The 14941-nt window shown below is 37.2% G+C and overlaps 1 protein-coding gene across 3 annotated transcripts in view; it reads right to left on the bottom strand.

Annotated features, from left to right (window-relative positions):
• LPIN2 (lipin 2) overlaps nt 1-14941 on the bottom strand; it is a 77796-nt gene that overhangs the window by 40885 nt on the left and 21970 nt on the right. Inside the window, exon 1 of one of the 3 annotated variants that reach the window (XM_033087444.1) lies at nt 11049-11072. The exons of 1 other annotated variant lie outside the window; for it this stretch is intronic. Coding sequence is in view for 1 of the 2 variants with exons in the window: in XM_033087442.1 (XP_032943333.1) it covers nt 10782-10886 (105 nt within the window). In the remaining variant the exon portion in view is untranslated. One more of the 3 variants, XM_033087442.1, reaches the window with a different exon arrangement.

Here is a 14941-nt window from a genome sequence, read left to right as displayed (position 1 = left end):
ATAAAGACATGCTGATACTGATTCTGACTTGAGAGCCCTCTATGACTTCCCACTGTCCTAAGAAACACCCTGGGAAAATCAGCAAGAAAATACCCCAAATGTAACCCAGTGAAAGCCTTCTTCTACTGAACTCACCTTTTTGTTTGCTTGTTTTTGTTTTTTTTTAATGAGAGGATATGAGGTTGGCCTAATTTAAGCTTATCTGTCAAGGCTGGTAAAATGGTAAATTCAGATTTCAAATCTGTCACAACATATTTTCTTTCAGGAAGTTTGGAAGCACAGATTTCTGCTCACTGGGCTCTCATTTCTCTCTGATTTTACCACACTCACTATCTACAAAATAGATGAACAATTAATTATCTTGGGCTGAGTAAGGTTCAAATAATACATATTGCTACAGCAAAATAATACATTTACTACAGCAACATACGTTCTTTCCCAAGTGGTGGCCCCAAGTTTTACTCAACTATTTGCTTCAGTTTTTCAGCAGGTATAACTAAAAAAAGACTGTGTCACCTATTTTATCTTCAAACACTACCAATTCCCCACCCTCCATCCCAGTCACTGGCCCAATAATTTTCAGGACAATTCTTCAAAATCCAACACTAGCTTTCTTTTCAATCCATCAACTATCATTGACTGTTAATCTAACATTTTATAAGAGGAACAAGGCTGTTTTAGGCTTCCTAAATGAGGAGGAGATGGGAATAAAGTATGTCCGCAACAAATTGTGAGCACAACACAGCACAATGGAAAAGAAGATCAGAAAGAGATGGGTGAGGAAGCGTGGGCTCAGTGGTGAAAAGAAAGCAGAGGTGGTAAAAAGGGGTTTGTGGCTGTATGCACCTATGACCCTGCCCCTTCTCTACCACGGAATGTAAGCACTCACCGCACTGCAATAATTTGTTTATCCCACCTCCAAACTCTGAGTTCTGACAAAGAAAGGAGAAGTGTTGTATGCTTCACTGTTTCCCCACAGCCTGCCTGGCACAGTGCTCTGCAATAGGAGGTTCTTAATGAGTATTTTTGGATAAATGAATGTATGAATTAACAAATGGATGAATGTAAGATCTGGTGAACAGAATCAGCAAAAAGGAGGAATACATACAATGTTTTGTATTGCAACCTGAATAAGAGAGACATTCAAGAGGTAAATGAAGATATATTTATGTACACACAGACACACAGACAGACAGACAGACAGACACACACACACACACACACACACACACACACACACACACAGCACCACACATTTAAAAAAATGCCAACAACAGTGGAGGCCAACCCAGTGTTCCAAAAGCAATGCTCAGATAGATACTCAGAAACCAATGCTTTTCTCCGGATGCTGGTGAAGACCTCATACAAAAAACTTGCATAAATCTAGTCTATGTAAGTGACAATTAAAATGACACCCACCTCAGATGGGTAAATCTAAAAATATCCCTGTGAGAACAAGTGACATCTGTGCAGAGTGCTCAGAAGAACACTGAGCAGCCCACAGCGACGTGTGGCAGAAGAGAGACTGCTGGTCCGTCAGGGGAAGTCAGTGCGAGGAAGACGGCTGAGATAACGATCACACCATGACCAAAGAGAAAACAGAGAGTGTAAAAGAACAACTTTATGTTATCATTTCCTACTAGTCAGTCTACTTACATGAAAATGCCCAAAGTTCTAATTCTCTAGGACACAGCCTTCAGGATAAATAGCAGGCAGCAATAGTTTCAATTTCCTAATGCTCAGCAAATGTATTGGAATATTCACTTTATTCAGCAGTAGAACTGGTGTAGAACAAGGAAAACTAAATGTTCAATTTTACACATATTTTAGATTTCACTGCACATAATGTGTTCCTTGAGTAAATCCTAAAGTGGCAAGCAGCACACTACGAAAAGTGGACCCCAACTACTTTCCTCAACCTCCACCTTAGTCCCATAACCAAACTTGTGTCAAACTATCAGAGCTCTATAAAATTTAATGGTTCTCATCACTGCATTTCTCTTCACTGTTTTTCCCAAATTTCAGAATTAACGCCTTTTAACAAAGCTTTCTGATATCTTTTCCTGTCACAGCTATAATATGCCCAGTTCTAATGTATTTGAAGTGATAGACCATAAATGTTACAGGGAATATTTAACCTGACTAGAGACTGGAAATAAACACAAAAGTAAAATCATTAAAAAATGTAATGAGTTTAAGATTCTGTTTATAATTAGTCATGAAAGATACTAAGCTATTACCTAGTCAACCTTTGTGTAATGGTTATACCTATCATCATATAAAACTTCTAGCTAAAAATTCATGCCAACTCAGCTATGAAATGAAGATTTCAAATAACTACACCTTGAACTATTCAAAATACTGTTTTTGTAAAAAAAAAAAAAATTAAGGCATACTTTACATACAGTGAAACTAACCCTTTGGTAGTATACAGTTTTAACCATACAATCATGTACATTCATCATAATCAAGATACAGAACTAGATCACCCCCCTACCCCCCAAAACACCCCTATGACCCTTTGTAGTCAATCCTTTTCCCCCATCCCTGGCCAACTACTGATCTGTTTTCTATCCCTTAGTCTTGCCTTTTCCAGAATGTCATATAAACAGAGCCATACAGTTTCTAACTTTTTAAATATGTCTTCTTTCACTTAGCATAATGTATTTGAGATTAATCCATATTGTTGCAGGTATCAGTAGTTTGTTCCTTGCTTGTTAAGTAGTATCCCATTGTATGGATGTACCAAAGTCTGTTTATCCATCTGCCAATTGAAAGACACCTAGTTTGTTTCCAGATTATAAATGGGGCAATTACAAATGTTAAAGCTACTAAAAACATTTGTGTACAAGCTTTTGTGTGAACAAAATTTCATTTCGTTTGGATAAATACTTTGGAGTGGGATTGCTTAGAGTATTTTTGCAAGGTTGACTTTGCAGGTATTGTTTTTGAAATATCTTCAGTACATTCAGAGGAGTTTGCTATTAAAATAAATCCCTCCTTATTTTACAAAGTGCTGATAATTTAACTGTTTCACAAATTTGGATTTTCATATGTGGGAGTTGCATTCACTTACACTGGTGAAAATTCAAACTCTTCAATTACATCATTAACATTTTAAACTATGTATATCTTTGACAAAACACATATAGCCTAAGCTACAATTCAGATGTTTTACTCAGTATTCCTCTTGGTGTTAGCCATGGGGAAGTGACGGAGAAAAAAAGAGGAGAGGGCACTAACACTTATCCCTTCAAAATGCCATATTACACACTTCATCTCCTTTAGCCCCACAATTAGGTGAGATAAATGTTATATGCATTCCTTTTGGCTCTTGGAGCAGCACCATGGCAGTCGGAAAGAACAAGCACCTTATTAAAGGTGGCAAAAAGGGAGCCAAGAAGAAAACGGTTAACTCTTTTTCTAAGACTGGTGTGATGTGAATGCACCAACTATGTTCAACATAAGAAATACTGGGAAAATACTAATCACAAGAATTCAAGGAAACAAAATCGCATCTGATGGCCTCTAGGGTTGTGTTTTTGAAGTGAGCCTAGCTGATTTGCAGAATGATGAATTTGCATTTAGAAAATTTAAGCTAATTACTGAGGATGTTCAGGGCAAAAACTGCCTGACTAATTTCCTAATTTCACGGGCATGGATCTTAAATGTGACAAAATGTGCTCAAAAAATGGCAGCCCATGTTGATGTCAAGACTATAGGTGGTTATTTGCTTCATTTATTCTGTTGGTCTTACTAAAAAATGCAACTATCAGATTAAGGAGACCTCTTGCGCTCAGCATCAACAGGTCTGCCAAATCCAGACGGTGATGATGGAAATCATGACTCGAGAGATGCAGACAAATGACTTTAAAGAAGTAGCCAATAAATTGATTCCAGATAGCATTGGAAAAGACATAGAAAAGGCTTACCAATCTGTTTATCCACTCTATGATGCCTTTGTTAGAAAAGTCAAAGTGCTGAAGAAGCCCAAGCTTGAACTGGGAAAACTCATGGAGCTTCATGGTGAAGGTAGCAGTTCTAGAAAAGCTACTGGGGATGAGACAGGTGCTAAAGTTGACTGAGCTGATGGATATGAGCCCCCAGTCCAAGAATCTGTTTAAAATTCAGACTTTTCATCATGACAAATAAAACCTGATAGCGGATTTTTTTTTTAAGTTATATGCATTGTATTAGCAAGAAAACTATGAGGCTCAGAGAAGATAAGCAACGTACCTGAAGTGAAACTATTACAGTGACAGGCGGAGACAAAAGCTCAGATATGTCTCCTATGTTCAGTCTCTTTTTACTATATCTCGGGACCACAAGCTCCCCTAAACAGGAATGCTAAATTTATGTCGTTTTCAGGGCTATGTATATGTAGAAATTTCATAAGTACACTTAGAAGGCCATGATGATTCTTCCACATGCAACCATACATGAAAAATGTTAAGCTCTTTATTATGAGAAGCTTTAATGATGTGACATAAGGAACATGTTCTCATCCTAAGCTTTCTAGGATAAGAGAATTGGGTGGCTAACCTATATTGGTGGTGATCATTGGTACCCATAAGCGACTTAAAACAGGAAATCTGACCAACTGGCTCCCTTTCACATATAAAAGGCACACAATCCTAGCAGGTTTCTATGGAAACCATCTGTAGTATTTTCAGTGATGACTATCACATTAGTCCACACATTGGTAGTCTATAATTTCCTTTGAAACATTCTGACTTTATCTGAAGTTCTGTTTACTCACTGACCTAGAAGTCAGGAACTGACATTATGCTTCTTCCACAGTCAAAATTATAGCCATGAAACTAGGAACAAATGAACATATTCCTGTAGTTTCGAGGTCTAGGGAAAGATATGTTAAAACTTCACTCATCTTCCTCTCATTCTGTCAGTTAATATCACAGATAAATTAAGTTGAAATTTTAAATTTGTACCAATTGTGTTAATTCCCAGTTGAAAATCCCTCAACCTGCATATTACCTGGTTAAGTTCAGGTGGGAACAAACCAAATGAATTACCCCACCGGGATTTGAAGATCACTGCACTTTAATTTAGCAGCTGCTAACTTAACAAGCACATGCAGGCCTAAAGTTCACAAACCAAGCACCCCCAACAACACAAGACTGAACGGTTTATTATTAAGAAGTCTGATACACAAAGTACCTGCTTTAGAAAGAAAGCTACACTTTAAAAAATGAATGCAGATGACCTTATCAAAAAGAAGATTATTCAAAGATTAAAATAAATTTGGATTTAGTGAAATTCTGTGACTTCTGTCACTTGTTTCAATGGGTTTTGTGTATATTAATATATACATGGCCTCCCTGTGCATTCAAACCACTGAACATTCCCTAGAGTGTGCTCAATTTCTCTTCACAAATTTTTGTAAGAATGCTGGCAATGAAACTGGACCAGTTTCCACTCCACTGCAAGAAATAATACGGTCATTTTTCTCCTAGGAAGCTGCGTTCCCTCACAGTTACAAGGGCTAAGAGCGATATAAAAATTCTTTTCAGTGTAAGAAAAAGACATGATGACTAACTCAAGTATGGAAAATGATGATAATTCACTAAGAAAGAAACAGTTCATCAATGATGAGTACTTAATAAAGACACAAGAGCCTTTGCCTTTGGGTCCACAGTGTACCTAATATATATATATATCCAAAAGCCATAGTTCCCCAAGTCCGAGTAAGCATAAGAACCTGGCAAGCACCCCAAAATACAATTTCCTATAGGTAAGGCTAAAATGAACCCTGTGGTATTGAACTATAATTGGACAGATGCACAAATACAGATGTGCTTATGCCTGGGCTACAACATGTATTTAATATCTGGGCTGTCTTTGCTACGAAGATCTAGAATCAAGGATATTCTAGAAACAACAAGCACACCTAAGAAGCCAGATCTTGGTTTCTAAATACCATTCTCCAACGAAAAGACCCAGGGCTCCTTGGAGAAGTGGTTGATCCCAAGGCTGGGGGCAGGAAAATACATGATGCTGGAGCATCTAATAGTGCCACAAAGTAGAAAAATGCTCAAAATCAAAAGGATAGGAGCATGTTAAGGGAACATGACAGAGCTCCCAATGGCTAATGCTAGAACAATGTGAGCAACAAAATAGTGATAACTTAAAGACTAAAATATTCATGAGTCCACACTGGTATAAATTAGTAAATAAGTAGGGAGAAAGGACAGCTTTCTTTTAAAAGATGAATTCCAATTAATAAGTAAAGAATAAGGGAAATAGAAAACCACTGTTAGAACACCACAGTAATAACTGTGGCAGGCAGTTATGTTAAAAATGTTAAAAAATAGGGCCAGCCCAGTGGCTCAGGCAGTTAGAGCTCCATGCTCCTAACTCCGAGGTCTGCCGGTTCGATTCCCACATGGGCCAGTGGGCTCTCAACCACAAGGTTGCCGGTTCAACTCCCCGCAAGGGATGGTGGGCCGTGCCCCCTGCAACTAGTAACGGCAACTAGACCTGGAGCTGAGCTGCGCCCTCCACAACTAAGACTGAAAAGACGACAACTTGAAGCTGAACGGCACCCTCCACAACTAAGATTGAAAGGACAACAACTTGACTTGGAAAAAAAGTCCTGGAAGTACAGACTGTTCCCCAATAAAGTCCTGTCCCCCTTCCCCCAATAAAATCTTAAAAAAAAAAAATGTTAAATAGGTGAAAGTTTGAGGAGAAATAGGAAGTCTGCATATTCTAAAAGTATCTTTCCCAAGATATATATATCAAAAGGAAAAATAACTTTAGAGAAATCCCCAGAAACCACCGGCATCAATTGATTTAGGGAAACCTCACCAGTAATACGATGCATTACAGGGACCCCGATATGATTCACTGAAAACAGCACATCCCATGACCTCCATCTAACTAGGAGACAACATTAGACAAACTCAAATTGGGGGAAATTCAACAAAATAAATGACAAGTATTCATCAAAAGTGTTATTAAGGTCATGAAAGACAAGGAAAGACTGAGGAAATGTCACTGATTGGAAGACTACACTGACATGACAACTAAATGTGAGGTGGAATTCTGCAATGGATCCTGAAACACAAAAGGACTTCAGCGGAAAATATGTAAATAAAGTCTGTAATTTAGTTATAAAAACAAAACAATTCCTGGACTCCACGATCCCCCTCAGTTCTGATTCAATCTGCCTGGGAAATCTGTATCTACATTTAAAGCTCAGCAGGAGTTCCAGTGATCATAGAGTTGGGAATCAACGTCCTTGGGAATCACCATCCTTGGCTGCCACCAGGATAGCTGAGGAACTCTGAGGAATCCCAACGCCCCAGATTACAAGTACTTTGAAAACCCCCAAGTGGCCCCAAAATGGCAGCTTATCAAGTTCCGTCTAATAACCACAAGAAGTGGATCAATTCCCAGTCCCCTCTTAAAAACTTCAGTGCACGGGAGTGAAGAGAATTGGAGGGTGTACTTCCTGCTCCTATCCTGCTTCACTTCCCCTGAAGGAATTACTTTTCCAATATAATTTCAATCTTATGACTGCATATCAGTCTATAATGGTTATGACTTCATGCTTTATTAGAATATAAAAGAAAGATGACAAATGACTTTTATAATCTCAGCTATTGCCCCTTGACCTAACTAAAGATAGCCTCTCTAGTTGCATTCAAGTGTTCAGATAAGTCTCAGAAAATGCAGTAACATTCTAGAGATTACACAGCAATCCCTTTATGTTTTCCTGGGATTTAGGCAAATTTCTGATGAAGGCCTTTACTACACAGATGTGGGCTACGGGTAACATGGTACACCATGGGCACAAAGAGTTCTAAACATGATTTCATCACAGAGTTAAAACAATACTCTAATAAAATAAGATCAACATATTGTTATTTCTACCCTTTAAAAAATATCTTGTTCAAATGCCTTAAGAAAGAGAGCTTAGACAATGGTTCTAGGTTATGCAATAGACTTCATAGAAAAGACAAAAAAGGTATTTTTCTAGAATAAGCAGCAAAACAGTAAAAAAAAAAAATCATTTTCTCTACTTTCAATTAAATAAGAATATACAACACGTGCAAAAATTATTTACTCTAGGATTGATGTCTATAATTTTTTCTTCAGTAGAAATTGGTTGGTTTTGAATACTTAATACCTAAGATATAAATGTAAAACACAAATTATATTAAAAGATAAGTATTTTTTCCAAAGAAGTTAAGATTTTTATTCAGATCCTTTCAGATACCATATTTCCCTGAAAATAAGACCTAGCCAGATCATCAGCTCTAATGTGTCTTTTGGAGCAAAAATTAATATAAGACCCAGTATCATTTATATTATATTATATTATATTATATTATATTATATTATACCCAGTCTTATAGAAAAATAAGACCGGGTCTTATATTAATTTTTGCTCCAAAAGACGCATTAGAGCTGATGGTCCGGCTGGGTCTTATTTTCGGGGAAACACAGTAATCAGTTTTGTGAACATTGTACATACTGGATTGCAGGAAAAGTGTTTGGTTTTGGATCCATTCAACCTAGTGCTGTTTTAGGATTTGGGGCAGCAGGGAGTAATGACAAATATGCTCAGGTGGGAGGGGCAACTTTTGCAGCCTCCCACTGAGGGTTTACTGAGAGTTTCCTCAGTATTAAGCACACTGCGCCAAGCCACACACTCCACCTTACAGAGTGACTTGGCATCTTCTACCACTGTTTATGTTACTAAATTTTGCTGTAAATAATATAAATATACAGAATTCTCTCTGAAAAAAAGTGGGTTTTGGGACTCAACCACATAGGTTCCCCGTCCTTTGATAGAGAGCAGAGGCGGACAAGGATGGAGACGCGCTGCCCACAGGGCTTCCTGGAGTCCCCATAGCTGGGGAGGATGTGAGACCCAACCAAGGTCAAGTTTCACTTGTCTCATCAACAGGTCTCCTGACTGCACGGGGTTGTCACTGTTAATAAGAATGGTGAGATGCCCTCTAGAGTTCCTTCCAGCTCTAAATCACAGAAAGACTCCATTCTAGAAGAATTTCTTAGGATTACAAGTTTGGCGAAGTACTCATATAGTACATTCTGCCTTAATTTTAAAAACTGGATCAAGGTAATTTAAAATAAGTGGGGGTAAATAACGCCAACCGATTTTGGAACTTCAGAGTATGTGTGAAATAATTTGGCTTTTTCCTTACCAAATAAAGGAATTATCTTCACTTGTTTAGAAATATGAAAACATGGTTTTTAAAAAATATTCCCAATTTCTAATAAAGCACAGAAGTCTTTTGTTTTTTTCAATTATGAGACATACACATTTACATTCCAAACACATAAAATCATCTTCTTTTAGAGACTTTCACCTTCCAACAAGAGGTGTGCCCAGACAGCGTATGATTAGTAAGGAGCACCCAGGTCACTGAGGGCCTGAACCCTGAGGATCAGTCCCCTCCCCCTCGCCACGCACACACCTAGGTTAGAAAGTCTAATAACTCCTATATCATCAGTACAGCTTATTAAGCAGATATCAAATCCAATGTCCGAAACACTAGCCCTTCAGAAAATCCAAGTTTCTCTTTATCATAAAAGGGAACTGATAATAAAACGCAGCCTAATCAAACACTCATTGTCCCCCCACTAGGAAACACCAGCACCAGGAAGCATTAAGAACTTCTTCCTGTGATGGGTGGTTTGTGTCAGTGCTACTCACTAAATGAATTTTTAAAATATGTCATAAAGAGTCAGCTATGTTCACTATTCTCCCTTCTGACCTTTACAACAAAAGTGCATGAATCCACACATACATCCACTATATACTATTAAAACTGAAATTTCAAAAGTAAATTGCCTCTTAGCAGCACCCGACTTGCATTCAGATTCAAACAATGTCAACATTCAAACAACGTCCAGTTCCATCAGTTCCTGAGAACCCTGAAAAAGTACACTTTTACCAACAGACTCAAAAGCAAAAAGCATACAAATGTGCTATTTTTTAAAGGTGACAAAAATTTGTATAACTTTTAAACTAAAATCAACCTGATTATGTGACAAAGATTTTATAAATTGTCAAATTTTTGTCTTATTTTACTCGTTTTCATAAAAACATACACACTTAATTTTCTAAAAAATACCTTTACTTCAGGTCTTTTTTTTTTTTTTTTTTTTTTTTTTTTTTTTAAAAAGGCTCCATAAGTGGAGTTAAATTATATTTTCCTTAATTCACCTGATTGTTTCCTTAATGCAAACTTCTAGAACTTACACTAAGTTTATGTGGCTTATTTTGTATCTTTTAAGAGAAAAAAACCCTAAATTAAAAAAAAAAACTCAGATAATATACATTTCCTCCATGTATTTCAAGCTTACAAAAATTTTTTGTTTGCAATTATATGAGAAAAAAGACTGCAGAACAATAAAAACCATAAAGCTTTTAAACATTTTTATTCCTTAACTACTGTAATTGTAGAACCAGATATATTTAGTTTGAAATCCAGTTTTTAAAAAAACCCTCAATTTAAAGCATCAACTTCATTTTTTCTAGGCAGAGTTATTATTTGTTAACTAATAAACAGAAACAAGGTTAGAAAGATGGTGCAGCATGAATTAGGAAGAGCAGGTGGCCAAAGATTTCTGTTGAACTTAACATTTAGAAGTTAACAAAATCCCAAAGAAAAGGCATTAGTCATTTTCTTTTGGTGGCTGTCCCCTCCACTCATCCCCCCTTTTCTCAGTACTATCCAGACTGAGCAAGCAAGCAAGCCACCAGGACACTGGTGGATGTAACTCACCAGGATACCAGCAGGGGCCTTTCCATGGTAAATATCTTCAGTTTTACTTAACGAGCCTTCATGAACCTCCTCCTCATCTTCACTATCATCTTCTAAGTAAAACATCTTAAAATTGAACTACCTGATCAAGCATGTCTTTTTTCAAAGACGAAGGTACACTTCTAAATTATCAAAAAGGAAAGCTGCTCTGCTGACAAACTGCAGACACAGTAATATGGTTAAAACGGAAAGGAAATGGTTCTTAAAAAAAAAAGCAGCAATACACACACAACTTTACCAATAAGATTTGCTCAAAACGCCTCAACTCCTCTCTGAAGGAGATAAGCAGGGGTATGGGGCAGGCTGTGCCATGTGTTTACACTGATAGGTACCAAGTCCTGCCCAATCACATGACGGTCACTGCAGCTTCCATAACACAGGACAGGGATTGAGTTAATAATTCTCTAAAGCAATCACATCCTCATTTTTAGAAATAAAAACAACTATACATGTGGAGAAATAATCTTACATAAACTAGTCATGTAATGGAAAATAGTTTGCATATATTTTAAGCATCAATGAGCTTCCCAAAGACAGCCAGGTTATATATGCCTTATAAGAACTCAATTACCAAAATTTTTTTACTTTGTCCTATTGGCATGACCTAATACATTTTCACAATTCTGGAAGGGAGACAGGCTACTCAGCACTGTAAATAATGAACAAATAGTAGTAATAATAATTTGTTAATATATGTTAACATAATATTAACGTTATATTAGTAACGTCATAGAAATACAATAATGAACAATTTATTTAACTTCAATAGTATGACAATGCAACATTGTAAAATTCAAACATTCTTGGTTGTCATGCAGGGTGTCATGCAGGGTCTCTGATCCCGCTCCCCACACAAGAACACAGGATATGGTGAGGCCAAAAAGGCACACCCACGGAGCCATAGGTAGGGGAGTCACACCACTATACTCTCGCTGGCCAAGGGGCGAGACACACACAGTAGGATCCACACGCTCTGCAGACCGCCATTCACCTTTCTCTGCCTGCCAACCAACCAACCAATCAACGCAGTCCCAGCAGTTACATCAGTAGCCCATTGGCTAACCGGTTACAGCTGACGGCCAACCAATCACAGTCAATGGTCATTCACTACTCTAGCCAGCACCTCCCTATGCAAGGCCAAGAGCCTGGAAACTGTCCTCCGGAACTACGTCCCCACATTGGTATTTCCTTTCCAGCTCTCAGCAAGTCGACATACAGTAACTTCAAGTGAATTGTTTAAAAAACCTAAAACACACTTAACACATGTGTTTTAGTTAACATGTGTTTTAGTTAAAACATGGATAAAATATATTAATTCTTAAATTAAAATATACTATTTTATTCATCAGTATCTAGAACTGTACTGTTCGTTACAAATAGCCATTACGCACATGTGACTATATTTGCGATTTGGCTAGTACCAGTTGAGATGTGCTGTAAGTATAAAATACACACTTAAAATGAAAACAGAATGTGAAAAGTCTCAATTTTTTTTCTAATTTTTCATATACTACATAGGTTACATGTTGAAATGATAATATATTGGACATACCGTGTTAAATAAGATATATTCTTAAAATTAATTTTACCTGCATTTTTCTTTTTACTTTTTAATAATACTAGAAAATTTTAAATTACGTATGTGGCTCCCATTACATTTCCATTGTACATCCCTACTTTAGGGCCCTGAGACAATCTTGCGACCAAGAAGGATAAAATAGAACATTCACCCAAAGTTCTACCAATGAAGAACTAAATATGACAGGATTTTTCATCATTCCATAAAAGTATTTAGTTAATTCATCAACAATATACTATTATATATTTAATGATATTCACATTATTAAACCTTTTTTCCTAAAGACTAAATTTCCAAATGTTTGACCAAATAAATGGGGGCTGGATAATGTTTACTGCAGCAATATACCACCAAGATATACATAATAAAAATGTTAAATGGCAGAGTTAAAAACAAATTTCACCACAATCTGAAACGGGAAAATTTATCTTGCATTCAATGTTACACTGCTTGCTGCCCAGCTTACCAGGTATTAATGTGAGCCTGGAGTACATGAAGTGCCCACAGGACTTGTAATCTAATTCAATATACATCATGTACACAAATTCCTCTTTTCAAAAGAAGTGATTTTGGGGGGGTCTAAATGTATAAAAACTTAAACCTCTTCCTCCATGTCCTACTGCGGTTCCAGATCACTGGCATCAAATAAGAAAAAACTGATACTGGCATGCTGCCAGTAGGGAAAAATGGAAGGGGACATGGGAAGCGAGGGAGAAGAGGAAGCAAGTTAGACAGAACAAGAAAGGAAATTAAGGAAAAACTAAGTAAGAAGATGAGGAAGGGAAAGAGGGAAGGAAAAGCGAGGAAATAAAACTTGGAAGAGATGAGAAAATATGCAGGTGGGATGACAGGAGAAGGGGAAAACTGTATGTACCCCAGGGGTTGGATGGAGAGATGAAGATACAGGAAAGGAGAAAAATGAAGGAAAAAAACCTCACCCATTTTAAATGTGAGGAAACTGAGGCCCAGAAAGAGATCAGGCAATTAGCCCCAGGTCATCCACTTAGTTGACACCAGATTTCTGGTTCAATGCTTTTTTTCATGATGCCAGGTTGAGACCACAAGGGGAAGTGCTAGGGGGAAAGGAGATGAAGATTGACAGGAAAGGACAAAAGACATAACAAGAGAGGTGAGATCCAGGAGGGCAGAGATTGGTGGGTGGGTATGAAACTGTTCCGGCAACCTTTGCCTCAAATGCCTCTTACACAACAGGCAGGGCCCAGGCCAGCCACTCCAGTTTCCTGTTAGTATTGGTATTGTTTCACTGTTCAGATCGATGACTCACAGAATGTCCTGACAGTAAGGGAGCATGGACCAAACAAGAGGATGAGCTCATCTTCCAAACATCTACTTAGCCAAGAGGCACACACCTCCAGCTTCCTCCTGTGGATCAGCTGACCCCAGGCTAGTACCCAAATTCTGGTTCCAGCCCGGTCACTTCAGTGGTGGCTTTTCAGACTTGGCCAGTAAGAGTTAAAATCAAATCAACAATTCTTAACCATCCACATGATTTTCAAAGAAAAATGCTACTGTACTGCCAAACTTTTTCTCTATAGGCTAAGATGAGAATAAATGGTTAACTATCAAGAGAAACCACTTTTTTCTTTGGCATAGCATCTCCATCATCTTAAAAAAAAAACTAGGTGGGTAGAAGTTGGATGCCTTTCTTCCAAGACTTAAGCCAAAAAGACTTTCCCAAAAAAAGTCTAGCTTAGGGAAACAAAGCTAAAAATGCTAGGAGGAGAGCCAGAATTTTATTTACATTCCATAGCTGATAATAATGCTAATAAAATAGTATATATCTTTTTTGTTTTATTCTACTACTAATCCTTTAAGTATATGAAAATTGGCATAAAACACTTAAGATACAAGGATTTATTCAAAACTTCTTAACCTAAAATTTTATTTGAAGTTGGGCTTAGTTGAAATACCTTTACGTCACAAATTATATTCTGATTTTAACACCAAACATGAAAATAAGCTACTCTCCCCAGTGGTCATGCTGTGCAATAGTAACCTATTTCTACTGAATTACCAATGAAGAGATGAGAAAACTAAAACATTTTGATTTGTAAAAAAAAAAAAAATCATGATGAAAATATTTTTTAAAGCCTTAGTTACAAAGAATTAATAATCTCCACCATAATTATTCCATAGTGAAGGAATTAACTCAAGTGCCTTTCTGCATTTTCAAGCCTACTCATACATCACAGATCCACACACAAAAGGAGCAAAGCCCACCTGAAACCGAGTTCCTTGAGCCACATGGATCTCTTATTATCTACACTAATGCATATAAAGTTTTTCTTCCCATATGTGGAACTACTTTAAGTTCACTGTTTACCTATGGAAACAATCCAAAAGTGACTGATACACTTCCTTCAAAACCAAGAGAAAATTCCACTTGATACCACTCAGGTTTCTCAAACATTTGTAGTTTAACTGCTTATTGGATAATGGCTAGTTTATTCAAGTTCCAGTGTTTCATTATATCCTCACACAATCCCAAAAACTATAAAAAGGATAGCTAGTGACTATTTTG

Source organism: Rhinolophus ferrumequinum, chromosome 19 (assembly GCF_004115265.2).
Source record: "Rhinolophus ferrumequinum isolate MPI-CBG mRhiFer1 chromosome 19, mRhiFer1_v1.p, whole genome shotgun sequence".
In the NCBI taxonomy this organism is placed as follows: Eukaryota; Metazoa; Chordata; class Mammalia; order Chiroptera; family Rhinolophidae; genus Rhinolophus; species Rhinolophus ferrumequinum.
This window is presented reverse-complemented; position numbering and strand designations above follow the sequence as displayed.